This window comes from Rhinolophus ferrumequinum, unplaced genomic scaffold, assembly GCF_004115265.2.
Source record: "Rhinolophus ferrumequinum isolate MPI-CBG mRhiFer1 unplaced genomic scaffold, mRhiFer1_v1.p scaffold_84_arrow_ctg1, whole genome shotgun sequence".
Taxonomy (NCBI): domain Eukaryota; kingdom Metazoa; phylum Chordata; class Mammalia; order Chiroptera; family Rhinolophidae; genus Rhinolophus; species Rhinolophus ferrumequinum.
Window position 1 is genome coordinate 1,312,321 of NW_022680440.1, and position 13,896 is coordinate 1,326,216.

A 13,896-nucleotide genomic window follows, 5' to 3' on the forward strand; every position below is an offset into this window, starting at 1 on the left:
CTTAGGACTTCTCTCACCTCTGTGTGCTCACACACTGGCCCTGCGGAGCTGAATGGAGCTCCCCGAGTGGAGGGCCCTTCCATCATGGGTTCCTGAGGACTGGGCTGAGGGAACCAAATGAGATGTTCCCGGAGTGGTCTCTGTGTAGGTCTCTCCACATTGGGTCCCCTTTGGAGTCTGTCTCTGCTCTTCCCTTGCTCTGTATTTGGATCTGAGTGTGGGGTGTAAGGGGCAGCCACGTGTGTCTCTGTCTCCCCCACGTAAGAGACACAGCTCTGGTGACCAGAAGGTGGGGCTGCGTGGGTACTGGCTGTGACTCTATTTCCAGGGTTTCTGCTCGGCCCTTCATTCGCTTGGGAGGCCTGACCTTCCCTTTCTCTGCAGGCAGCGTGGGTCGGAAGCTTGACACACCTGGCTCCTTCCCCCAATTCCTTGTCCCACGTGGACTTTATGGGGTCAGATTCCAGGTAGAGATACTACGAAGGTGGAGAAGGAGGGACCCCCTCAGGCCTTGCGGTCCGAACCACTCGAGGGAGAGGTCACTGAGAAAGCAAGTAGATGGTGTCTGTATCTGTCATCCTGCCTTTCGACTGAGTTCATCTTCTCAAGTTCTGCAGGTAATGATTACTAAATTGTTCTTTGTGGTGATGAGAATCGCATCTTTCATTGTCACAAAGCACTACCTAGTGAAACAGTGTTAACTTGTCCCTCATGGCCTGAGGGAACTCCCTCTGTTCCTGCATCGGGCCCTGTGCTCACAGATCATTTTGAAAATCAAACCAGAAGGTCCCTGCCACAGCACGCCGGGCGGACTATGTCACCACAGACCACAGCACACCAGCGGCTCCTTTTCACGGTTTATTTCATCTGCTAACATTCACTCTTGCCCTAGACAAAAACAATTAGATGATTACGACTTGCTTTTCCATCAACTCATTTTTTGTATGAATAACCAAAAGATTTCTTCTCAACACTTTTTTTGTTTTGTTTTTTTTAAGAAGCTATAAATAAATAAAGCTTTAAACGCTCCTGGGTTCAAGTTAAACACTTCCAGTTCCCCAAAAGTTCAGACTCATTGCTCGCACAATTCTGTCGTCCCTGGTTCCTCGTCCAGGAGGGGACATTGCAGGCCTGTGTGGGGAGTGAGTGGCTCGCTCACTGCGTGTTTCTTCTGTCCTTTCAGCCCTGGGAAGGGCCCTGGGTGGGGCCGCCCCATTCTGTTTGTGGAGCCCAGCCCTGGCATTGGAGATGTTGTAGGCACAAGGAACCTTCACCCCAAAGCAGGTGGCCTAGTGGAAAGTGCCAGACTGGAGCCCAGAAGGGCCGAGGGGCATTGCATCTCTGGGCAGCTCAGCCTAGGTGCTGCCCGGAGGACTGTTTTCTAGATGCAGCAAAGCAACTGAGGAGAGACCCATGTTTCCGTGTGAACGGAGACAACAGGCCATACGTTGAAACATTCCAGTATGTACAGAACAGAGCCTACGCTCAGGCCCGCAGTAAGGAGAGCCATTTTCTCGGCCAGGCCTCAGGCAGAATGGGCCTGAACTCTCCACTTATACCCTGGAGTTGGCCACTTCCTGACGGGAGGCCAAAGGCCCCAGAGCTCTTGTGAACACACCCCCCTCCTCCCTGGAGCTACCTGCCCCAAATGCTGAGCCTCTGAGCAGATCCCCACCCCCACGCTGTCCTTCACTTTCTTCTGCAAGAGCCATTAAGTCACCTGGGTGCTGCCTCCTTAGCACGATGTGCCCAATCCTGGGGGTGGTCCTCGGTTGGGCTGGCACGGTGCTCATCATGGCCTGCTGACTGCTCTGTCCTTGAACTACAAGATGAAGTGGCCAGTGTAGGAAGCTGCAAGGCGGAGCCCTTATGCCAGACAAGCAAAGACTAAAGCCAATTCCTCCTGGGCAGCCACCTCATTTGACACCAAGTTGGCTTTTCCTGAGCTACAGAAGGTTCCTTGCTCCCCCACTCCTCACTCCCTGGTGAGACAGCTGGGGTGGCAGAAGGAACCAGGGGCAGGCAACTGCTGGCGGGATCTGCCTATGAAGCTGCTGCCCTTGCCAGCCCGCTGCCAGGTGGCCTGTGGCACTCGGGGCACATGTGCTTCCTTTTCTGGAGAGATGGGGCACCTGTCACCATCAGTGTGGGGCTCACACCCAGCATCCCAGAACACAGGTTTTGGGCCTCATTCGGGGAGGGCACCCCCAGATAAGGCCCTGACCTGGCCTTCTTGAGCATAGGACAGAATGGGCATGGGTAAAGTGTAACATGGCTTCTCCACTCTGCAGGGCTGCTGGAAACAGTGCATGACCGGCTTGGGGGTGGGTGGTGGTGGGGGAAGGGTAGGGCAGGGAAATGCAGGGAGAGCTCAGCGTGCAGGGCTGTGAATCTGCATATCAGAGAGCCACCCAGAGCCGTTCCTTCCCACCCTACTGAGAATCTGAAAGCCCAGTCCCTTTTCTTGGCCATCCAGAACCACCATGCTTGAGGTATGGCTCATGGGCAGCAGCTGTGGTCCGTGTGTTCCTGCCAGTGGAGGCTTACCTGGACTTTTATACATCGGGTGGTGGGAGTCATCGGGTATGAGCCCTGAATAAATGTCCAAGTGATGGCTTGGGGCTGGGGCATTACACTGACAAGTCCCAGGGGTCAGAAAAGAGAATGGGGCAAGGGAGCCCTCGATTTCCATCCCCCTTCCTGTCTGAGCTGGTCTAACTGGGTGGTTACCCCAAAGGCCAGCTCGGACATAGCCTTGCCACTCCTGGATGCCCTCTGCCTGCCTATGGAAGGCGGCAAGGGGCAGTGCAGTGTGAGGCCCATTCCCAGCCCCAGCCACCCCCCGCCCCAGCCTCCTCAGCCTGAGGACTGTGGAAAGTGGAAGGGCCCAGGCCAGGAGGTGTCCGCTGATCTCCTGACCCAAAGCAGGAAGCCAGGGAGGGGAGGGGCTACCCATGGGCCGGACTAGAGTCTTCTTGGCTTCAGACGGCTGGCCCTGACATTGAAGGTGGGCAAGCGTGGAGCTCCATTCCTGACAATACCTCAAATGGCTGCCTGTGTTCCTGGGGAAGGGGCTTCATAAACGCCTGGGGCAAGGGGGCCACTGGAGGCCGAGGGGCTGCTGGGATGGCCCGAGCCTGGCGAATTCCTACCAGCTAGTGCCGGGAGAGGGGGGATGTGCAGGGCAGGCGTGGGACACACTCCCCACTCTCGGCTCCACTGCCTTTCCTTGTCTTCAAACTCGGCTGTTGTGACAGTGAGGTGGGGACCTGGAGAGCAGGGACGCCCCTTGCCCCCGGTCTGTGCAGGCCTGACTGGGGTGTCCTTCAAGCGGGCTTTCCTCTGAGCCAATGGGCGGCGGCACAGGTTGGTTTCGCAGACCCCGGGCTGGGAAGAAACGGTGAGAACCGACTCGGCTGGGTTCTACTCCCAGGTTCTACTCCCAGGTGTTTGTTCAGGACGCATCTGCCTCTGGCGAGCGGATCTGGGACTCTCTCCCCGTAGGGTTCTGGGCAGGCCCGCGTACGCCATCCGTCTGATTCCACCTCCCTGTGCCGAGCGCCCCAGGAGCCTCCCCACGGGCCGCCACTACCACTTCTCGATGATGTGGCTCATGTAGTCCTCGGTGGGCACGCGGCCCGGCTCCTCGGCGTCCTCGCGAGGCGGTGCCTCTTTGGCGCGGTGCAGCAGGCGCTCCTCGCGGCTGCGCAGGCGCTGCTCCCTGCGCTCCAGCTGCCGCTTGTACTGGTAGCGCTGCTGGAAAAGGTCCCGGGCGTAGTCATAGAGCTGCATGTCCAGGTCGTTGAGCTCCTCGATACGCCGGATCGTATCCTCGTCCACCTCCACGCCTCCTGCCCTCGTGCTATTGTACTGCATGAAGGGCCGGATGAACTTGAGGTTGAACGTCCGCTCGAACAGGTACTGCGTCTTGCGCTGGAACTCCGTCAGGCCGAAGAAGGCCATGCCCCGCAGGTTCTTCTTGGCACTCTCCAGCAGCAGCTGGGCCCGCTTGCCCTCGGGGATGAAGGACAGGTTGTAGCAGCCCACCAGGCTCAGGTCGGCCAGCATGCGCACCTGGCGGTTGTTGGCCAGGTTGTAGGGGCAGTCCATGAACTCCTGCAGCGTGCAGCCCGACCAGTCCGTGCCCTCGTAGCAGGGCGGCAGCTCCTCGGGTGTGGGCGTGCGCCCGTCACACATGTGCAGAGACGTCTTCCACGTGGCGCCCCGCTGCACGTGCCGCCACTCACTCAGGTAGCGGGACACCGGGTCTCGCAGCAGGGTGATGTAGTAGAACTTCCTGCAATGAGATGGGGACAGGAGGTAAGGTCAGGGTGCAAGGCTGCTGGCTGTGCAGGGACCGTTATGGGGTGAAGGAGGGAGGGGGCTGGAACCCCAAGTCTGACTGCCTGGAGTCTATACTCTGGGAACACAGACAAGTGACTTCCCCTCCGATGTTTAGATCTCAAAATGACCACTTCTGAATGAGAAACCTAGCCACCATCATGGCTGCAGTATGACCATTGTAGTCTCGGCAGTGCCTGGCCTCAGTGCCCTCCCAAAGGCCCAAGGGCTCCCCTGGAGGCCTTTCCCCGAGCCCAGGCATACCCTCCTGCCTGCTCACACCTCAGGAGGGACAACCTGGCTTTACCCTGATGCAGGTGGAGAAGGGTGGCCCCAGAGCCCACACGGCCTGGAACCAGTGGTTTAAAAAGCTGTTCAGTAGCAAGGCTCAGTGCTGCCCAAAGCGCCACTCAGCAGAAGTCACACATAGTCCCAGGCTGCACGGGCAGGCCTGGGTCAGGGTCTCCCTCTAGGCACACCCTCCTACGCCAGGTTCCCAGGAGGCCCAGTGGGGGAGGACACCAGCAGACCCGCAGCCCAGGACCCCAGGGTGAGCTGTAATCTGTGATTTGTGTTGTCTCCCCAAAACTGTTCCAGTACCACAGAGCTGGGCATCCCTCAAGATGTCACTTCCCCACCATAAGGGAGTAGTGTCCGTACCATGGACGAAAGGACTCAAGGAAGGCTCTACCCAACACCCCTCCTGTGACAGGAGCCAAGTATCATTCATGTCCCTGCAGGGCATGCTATGACTGGCCCTATGGCACCAGGACACCGTGAGCCATGGGGCAGATGCCAGAGGTTCCTGTGACAGGCCTGGTGTATGTGGGTCCACCTGGAGGGGTCTACAGCTATTCTTGGAGGCCCCTCCTCCAGAGCTGGCTGAGCTGGCTGACTGCATGGTGGTGGGCCTCAGGCCAAGGAGAATGAGGGCCTGGGGTGGGCAGCCTGTAATGTCCTTGATTGAAAGCAGGCAGCAGGAGCCCTCTGGGCCCCACACACCACTCTCGGGGGGAGAAGACCCAGGCTGGACCTCCCCCACCCCCTGTATGTCCCGGATGGCAACATGGACGTGTACCCACATTGCCCTCTCCTTGTTGAGGCCAAACAAGAGTGCCCGACTCATTCATTCCTCACACTGCTCTCTGGGAGAGCCTCGGGGCACAATGTCTGCTGGCATTTCCTTGACCTGACCAGGGGTAAGGGGGCCCTGGTGGGTGGGTGAAGTAACTGGCAAGGGCAAACGTGGCAGAGCACCAGTGGAGGTCACCCCAGCCTAAGGGGAGCTCAACCAGAAAACCTCAGGCTAGCAGCTCTGAAACACCTCCTTTAGAAGGCTCGGGCTCCTGAACAGGAGAGGCAGCTAGCTGATGGCTCCAGGCGGCAGATGGAAAGACTGGTCTGGCTATGCTCAGATTGCTGAGGAAGAGACAGGGCAGCTGCTGGCTGCCCTGGACAGTCCCCAAGGCACCCATTGGGGCTGAGCCACTCGGGGATGGGCAAGGCAGAGCCAGGCTCTACCACTGAGAGTTTCCAACAGACAGTGGGGCCAGGGCTTGGACAGAAGGCACCCCAGGGGCTGAGGGCCCACCAAAGGCTGGGGGGAGAAAGTCAAGAGCTTCTTTTTTAGCAAGGACTAAAGAGCAAAATGGGTATGTTGACTCCCGCCCCTGCCCCGAAGCCTGAGTTCTGTCTGCACTCTGCCTCAGGTCTGGGCTCCACCTCACCAGCTGCTGTCTGGGCCAGGCCGAGGGGTGAGCCCGACAGGCCCCCATCTGCTCTAGAGCATCCTCCCCATGTGCCGTGCTCCAGCCCAGGCAGTGACCACTTGTACTGGCTTGTGCAAGTAGCTCATGTTCCAGCCCCTCCAGAGAGAGTAACTTGTGGCCCAAATATGAATCCCCCCAAGCTCCTCTGGCACACACTTCAGGGGCTCTTGTCACCCTTGGTAGAAGAACAAAGGCCCACCTGTGCCCTCCCAGTCCCTCTGTGACTGGGACTCCTCTTGGCCCTCTCCCTGGCTCCTGAAGACACCCCAGGGCCTTTGCACGGGCTGTGTCCTCTTCCTTCTCTACTTCATCTGCTGGCTCTGGCTCATCCTCTAGACCTTAGCCAATGCCACCTCCCAGGGAAGCCTTGTGTTGGAGACACGGCTCCCTCTTGGGCATTTGTCACAGCAGTGACGTCACATTGACCGCTGAGCTCATCCTGGGGTAGGAAGTAGGAAGGCACGGACCTGGCTCCTGTGTGTGCACTAAGCAGGGCCATGATGCCTCCCAGGGGACAAGACTGAGAGGGGTGAGGGGGTCCAAGAGATAAGGTGTCTCAGGGTGGTCACCTCACACAGAACCTTAAATCACTGAGAGGTTAAGCAGCTGCCGAGAGGCCCCAAGCAGCTTCAGCGCTGGTGTGGGGCGGGTGGTCAGCCTCCTCTCTGCAGATGCTGGTTTGGTGGCCTCTGGCCAGTGTGAAAGCCCTTAAGTGTGGCCAGGACCAGGGAGATGAATTCATTGAAGGGCCAATTTCCTAGAGACCAAGTGTAAGACATTTATAAATCCTGACCACGACCACCACTTCTAAAGAGGCCACTACGGACAGGCAGACACAGAGTAACAGATGCAGGCCATGCCTAGAAAGACACAAACAAATCCCAAGAGCAAGATGAAGGCACACACGTGTCTGCTGCCATGGCCAGCTGGCTCCTGTGTCCTGCCCTCAGGCCCCACAGGGAGGCTGGGGCTACACAGACCTCCCCCCATCCTGTGGGGCCCTGACCTCTCCCACAGAAACAGGCTAGTGTGACGGTTTCTTCTGGACACAGAAAATCAAAGTGACGTATCAACTGACAGAGAGGTTTGTCTACCTGGCCCCCTCCAAGGCCACATGGGGCTCAACGTGGCCCCAAGGTAACCTGAGGTCAAGGATACAGCGTACACAGTGGCGCTCCCTCCCCAGAGTGTGATGGTAGCTGGCAGTGTGGTGCCTGAGGCCCCAAGGAGGCCAGGTTAGACCTCCCAGCAGCCCTTAGCAGTGAGGCATTCCTGTTGTAGGGTGTCAACTCACAGAGGTAAAGGTCACCCAGTGACCTACCTACAGCTGGGGCCTGTACAGCCAAGACGGAGGGGAGCCCTGCCTGAGGGGCAAGGCCACCTGTATTCCAGGTGCCTCTGTTCATAGCCCAGAGATGGCATGTGATTTGCTCTGCCTCACACAGTGAGTTATATGTGAGGCGGGCTGGATGGAGTCCACGCTGGCTTACTTGAAGCCCCACAGGCAGCTGTGCCTGGTTAGACAATCGGACGGATTGTGTTGGTGTTTGAGGGCTTGAGGCCCCACCCCATGGATGGGGTCGCTGAGGACGCTGTCTGCGCTGATGTATATGGAAGGTTCCAGGAGATGGCGTATGAGCCTCTGGTCCCTGTGTGGGCTCTGGTGGAGCCAGACAGGCTGACTGCGCGCCCTGGGCCTCATGCTGACCCCATAGCTGCTTGTGTGACCAGGGGTGCTGAGTGAGCTGGCTTCCCTCCTTGCTGCATTCCCGGATACTGGCCCAGCTGGACAGGAGCAGGGGTTTGCCCACAGCCGGAGTGACTGGGACAGGTGTTAGGATGGGGCGTGCCACGCCTTCTCTGCTCAGGACCTTGTCATGCCGTGGGCCCCTGATTCTGTTCCCCAGACATGGCCAGTGGTGGAGACAAAGGGCCCAGGCAGATTCTAGAACCTGCTTATAGGGCCAGCAGCCCCAGGTCACTGCCCACTTCCTGCCCTGCTCCTGCCTGGTTGGGGCTGGAGCCCTTGTCGGGAACGTACACCTGTACTCTGCCAGCCTGCTCAGGAGCTCACGCGCCCGACCTCCACTCGCCTCGTGTACCCTGACCTCATGCACTCTGCCACCATGACACCGCAGGCTGTGCCCTGGCCACCCTCTGCCCAGAAGCCCCCACTCCCATCTCTCGCCTGGCTCTTTTGTCCATTAGACACATCACCAGACACACTGGCTTTTCATGTTCTGGTTTGTTGTCTGCCAATAGGGGGAACGAGGGCCCAGCGTAGTGTGGGGAAGACCCCCTGATGGCAGACCCCCACATCTGGCAGCTTTCTGCCCAGGATGAGACCTGATGCACTCTCTGGAGGCACTCACAGCTCAGAGATGAAGAACTGAGCATGGGGCAAAACAGGTGTCCCCAGCTCCGCCACCAGGCCAACCTAATCCTGCCCTATCCCCACCCACAGGAAACTGGATGGACTCTGCTCCAGAGCTAATTTCCTCTTCTACTGACACCTGGGGTTTCCCACAAAACAGGGGGCTTTCTGCCTATCACTCTCCCACGGATCTGTTCATCCAGGTGGACCAAGTGCTAGCCAATGTTTCCAGAAAGAGAGGGAAGGAGCTGATGAAAGAAACAAGAACTGCAGGAAATAATTCATTTAGAGTGAAATGGCTCACCAAGTGCCCAGCAAATGAATGTGGGATCAGACCCAGGATTAAAGAGATGACCCAGGATGCATCTGGACAGAAAAGACAGACTACATAAAGAGGACTAGTTGTCAGACTGGGACTAAACTTCTTTACAGTAACACCATATGCTAAAAATCAACGGGTAATGGCTTCAAAATGCTGAGGGAAAATGACCAAGTAGATGTCATACCCAGCCAAACTATCGACCAAGTGTGACGGGAGAGTAGAAACATTTTCAGACATGCAAAGAAAGACTTAGGAAATTTATTTCCCAAGAATCCTGCTTTAGGAAGATAATGGAGTATGTATCTCATTTAGTAAACAAGGAAAAACCAAATGTGGGAGCCAGGAGCCTCAACCTAGGAGAGAGAGCCAGGATGTCAACTGTGCATCCTGCTGGGCCTGTCAGGAGCAGAGGGACATGGGTTCCAGGAAAAGGGGACATGGAATTTATTCCTCACACAACAGAGCATTTGTGGAAAAGAATGAATGGTAGGTACAGGGCAGATCTTTGGAATCACTTGGAGAAAGTTAAGACCATGAAGATAGAAAACAAAGCAAGTGAAAAAAAAATAGGGCAATCATTAATTCCAGGAAAACCAAAATGTTATATAAAAAATGAAGTATACTATTAGGCTCAGAAGTAGACAATGGTTTTAGGGACATCATAATGTAAGCAGTGATTACTGACTTAGTGAAAACTTGAGCTTTAACTCCACTTGGAGGATGAGTGGGATATGGAGAAGGATGTATAAGGTATAGGAACACGTAATCTTCATTTACCAAAACAGAAAATAAACGGTAACGTTTAAATCACTAAAGCAAGAGACAGCACTGTGCATTATTTAGAAATAAGGAGGTAAGTGCAAGTGGTTCTTTGGGAAGGTTTCAAGGCAGACCTGTTGGTTTTTACCATAAGACTCTTGGAACTATTTATTTGTGTTTTTTTCAGTGTTTATATATATTTTTAAGATTTTTATTAAAATATAGCTAACATACATTATATCAGTTTCAGGGGTACACCACTGTTGTTCAACATCTACATATCTAAAGAAATGATCACCATTATAAGTCCAGCAACTGTCTGACACCGTACCACGCTATCACAATGTAACTGACTATATTCCCCATGCTGTCCATTACATCCCCATGACTTATTTGTTTTATACCTGGAAATTTGGACCTCTTATTCCCCTTCACCTTCCCCCCCTTTTAAATTTTTCAATTGCAGTTGACATTCAATATTACTTTATATCAATTTCAGGAGTACAGCACAGTGGTTAGACATTTATATAATTTAACAAGTGATCCCCCTGACTAGTCCAGTACCCACCTGGCACTATGCATAGTTACCGTGTTTACCTAAAAATAAGACTTAGCCGGACCATCAGCTCTAATGCGTCTTTTGGAGCAAAAATTAATATAAGACCCCGTCTTATTTTACTATAATATAAGGCCGGGTCTTACATAATATAGTATAAGACCGGGTCTTATATTAATTTTTGCTCCAAAAGACGCATTAGAGCTGATGGTCCGGCTAGGTCTTATTTTTGGGGAAACACGGTATCACCATATTATCGACTATATTCTCTATGCTGTACTTTACATCCCCATGACTGTTTTGTAACTACCAATCTGTACTTCTTAATCCCTTCACCCTTTTCACCCTGTCCCCCATCCTCCTCCCAGCTGGGATAAATCTAGTACCCATATGATACCACACAGTTATTATAATATTGACTATATTCCTTATGGTATACCCTACACCCCCATGATTACTGTGTAACAACCAATTTGTACTTCTTAATCTCTTCCCTTTTTCAGTCACCCCCTTAACCCTCTCCCAACTGGTAACCATCAAAATGTTCTCTGTATCTACGAGTTTCTGTTTTGTTTTTTGTTCTTTAGATTCTGCATATAAGCGAAATCACATTGCTTGTGTCTTTGTCTGTCTGACATACTCCACTCAGCACAACACCCCCCAGGTCCATCCATGCCTCCGCAGATGGCAAGGACGCATTCCCATCTACGGCCGAGCAGTATTCCATTGTACATATGTACCACCTCCTCATTATCTGTTCTTCTATTGACGTCTAGACACCCAGGCTGCCTCCACATCTTGGCCATTGTAAACAATGCTGCAATGAACATATGGAACTATTTGTCTTTAAGTATAAATTATTTTAACTTAAAAAGTAAAAGGAACAGAAAACAATAAGGAAACTGGCTAAAACAACCATATGGGAAGATGCTCCACTTCGTCAGTCACCGAGCAATTGGCAGCTTAGACCCCAGTGTGACACCTACTAGAGTGGCGAAACAGAAGGGAACACTGCCAAGTTTTGAGAGGTGCTCATGGGATGTGAACTGGGGACAGCCATTACGGAGCGTCTTCGCTGGGGAGCTGAGTGCCTGCGTCCAGGCGCGTCCGTGTGCGTCCACTGTGGGATGTGGACGAGACTGCCCGCAGGACCGCTGACAGCCCCAGCGCACGTGCATGCTGACAGTGGTCATCTCTCAGCAACAGAAATGAACCGACCACAGCTACTCACAACAACTCGTGTAAATCTGATGAACGAGATGTTGCAGGAAAAAAGCAAATTAAGAAAATGTAAGAGTATGATCCTGTTTATCAAGTTACCAAAAATAAACAAAACCAAAGAAAATACTATTTAGTGATATACATATATATTGAAATTATTTTTTTAAAAGGTGATACATGTGAACATTCAAGTCAGAGGGTCGCCTGGGGGTGGGAGGCCGCAGTGGCACTAGGTCATGGTGGCTTCTTATTCTTAAGGCAGGCAGTGAGGGCACATGTGTCTACTTTTATATTTCTTATGTACACTATGCAAGCAGTTTTATATGTCCCAAACACTCTGTGCAGCCCACCTGGGACTGAGCCACGCACACAGCATAGGGTGGGGGTGTCACGCTTTCAGTCCCTCTGCCTCCAGTACCAAAGCTGCACACAGAACTCAGGGGGCCAGGTGGCTGTCCCCCAGAACCCGCAATGGGAATGACCTCGGTCAGGTGGGGGAAATGGGGTAAGGAAGGGAGGAGGAGGCCAGTGGCTTCTGCCCTGGCACTCCAAAGGCCCCACAGCACGCCACCAATGCTCAGATGACATGAAGCAGGAGTGCCACCAGGCCCCTCACAAGTGACAGTGGCCACGGTCACTCAGCTTTCCAGCATGCCAGGCACAGCTAAGGAGGCCTCTCTCCTCTTTTAGAGAATGAGCCTCGGTCTCACAGGCAGAGAACAGCTCTCAGTTACCCCATTTCCAAGAGCTCAGGGCTGGGTGGGCTGGGACCAACAAGGGCAATAAGACATGACGGAGGGCGGGAGGGCCAAAAGCACCACTCCCAAACGGGCGGGCTCAGGGAGGCTTCTCAGAGACGTGGGAGCACAGCCTTCTGGAGAAGGGGATTAGTGCAAGCACAAGGTGCACGCAGGGCCAGACTGGAAGGGGTCTTGTTCCTTTCACAGAAAAACAAGCTTGGATGGGTCATGGCACAGAGTGCAAAATTCACGTGGGTTTCAAAGTTAAACGTGAGTCTTCAAAGAGATTTCATGCTATAAAATGAATAATTCTAGTCTGTACGGGCTGCAGCCCTTCCCGCCCTCCCCGAGGACTCACGGACTGGATCATGCATTCTCACAGGAGTCGTGCTTGGTTTAAGCGTTCTCTGGTGTGACCCTAGCTGTTCTCAGTTTGTGTGCACGGGTTTAGTGCAGCCCACAGACATGTAAGAGCCTAGTGGACAGGAATGTGTTTCGTTCTTGGGTGCAAACACTGCTGCCAGGGAAGGGCCAGCCCTGAAGTTTTACGATCTGAGTTCTTATGGGACCACTTGAGTGCTGGACCCGCAGGCCGCTCCAGTGACCACACACACAGCCAGCCTCTGGGAGGGTTCTGCCAGAGGCAGCAGCTGAGCCTGCTGCTTCGTCCTTGGGGGGTCGGGGGGGAGGCACAAGTGGCCGACAGCCGAGCCATGGGGACTGCACGGCCTGCTCGAACCCAGGGCTAGGACCAGGGAGATGCCACCCTCCCTCCTGTCCCCTGCCTGTGGGCATCAGGCAAGCCGAAGCCCACAACCTTGACTGAGAGCCTGATTGCATCACTCAAATTGTACCCGTGATGTGGGAACCGGACTCACAGAGGCCCGGCGATTGATCCCAGGCCACCTGCACTGTGAAGTGGGAGCTGCCGCCCACGAGCACGGGCCCCCTGTCCTCGCACAGGGCACACCAGCGGCTGGAGGGGCTTCATGTTCCTTTTCTGCCCCGAGGGTGTGCGTACGACCCACATGCCCAATACACCCACTGCTGACCTCCTGCTGAGCCCAGGACTCTGCTCAGAGACTAGACTTGAAGCTCACACCATGAGAGGCCCAGGCCTGTGACAGTTGAGAGCCTGATCCGTTTTCTGTCCCATTCTGGGAGGGAGTCTGCTCCAAGGAAAACGGCCGAGATGTGACAAAGCGACCGCAGGACGCGGGCTGAGTGTGAGCCCTCACAGGCTGATGAGGAAATAAAACGAGGTGGATCACAGACATACACAGCAGACCATCCTGCAGCCAAGCGCAGAGATGCTTGCAAGACTGAAGACGGAACAAGGCGCTGCGCCCACCTACCAGTGACAAGCGCTGTGACCACCGCCCAGGACGGGAAGGTACTTATTAAAGGCTGCCTAGGATGGCAGAACTATGGATTTCTTCCAGCATTATAAAAAATTTCAAGCTTAAAGTTGGAAGTTCACTGAATACCCAATGTGTCCAAATGGGTGATTTTAACATTTTCTTCTTTAAATATTTCCGTATTGTCTGCAATGAGCATGCGTTATTTAAATAACTGAAACATAGTAAGAAACGTTATAAAACATCCCTGTTGCCTAGAATGGGGTGTTGGGTGCAAAGAGGCCACCAGACGGGGCCAGCTTTGCAAGGTTTGTGTTCATTTGTCCTCTGTGACAAAACGCCATCAGGCTGGCATCTTACAGGGGCACAGTTCCCCCTCACTTCCTCTCCTGGGCCACAGGCTGCCCCCTTGCCTCCTCTGCTGGGCCACGGGCTCAGAACACAGGGATTTTGTGA

The 13,896-nt window shown here is 54.3% G+C and overlaps 1 protein-coding gene across 1 annotated transcript in view; it reads right to left on the bottom strand.

Annotated features, from left to right (window-relative positions):
• Positions 1 to 3,193: 3,193 nt before the first annotated feature.
• Positions 3,194 to 13,896, bottom strand: part of HS6ST1 (heparan sulfate 6-O-sulfotransferase 1) — a 44,646-nt gene continuing 33,943 nt past the window's right edge. The window contains exon 2 of the mRNA XM_033102312.1: positions 3,194 to 4,297. Within this exon, the coding sequence (XP_032958203.1) occupies positions 3,589 to 4,297 (709 nt within the window). The 3' untranslated portion in view covers positions 3,194 to 3,588. The remainder of the gene's footprint in view (positions 4,298 to 13,896) is intronic.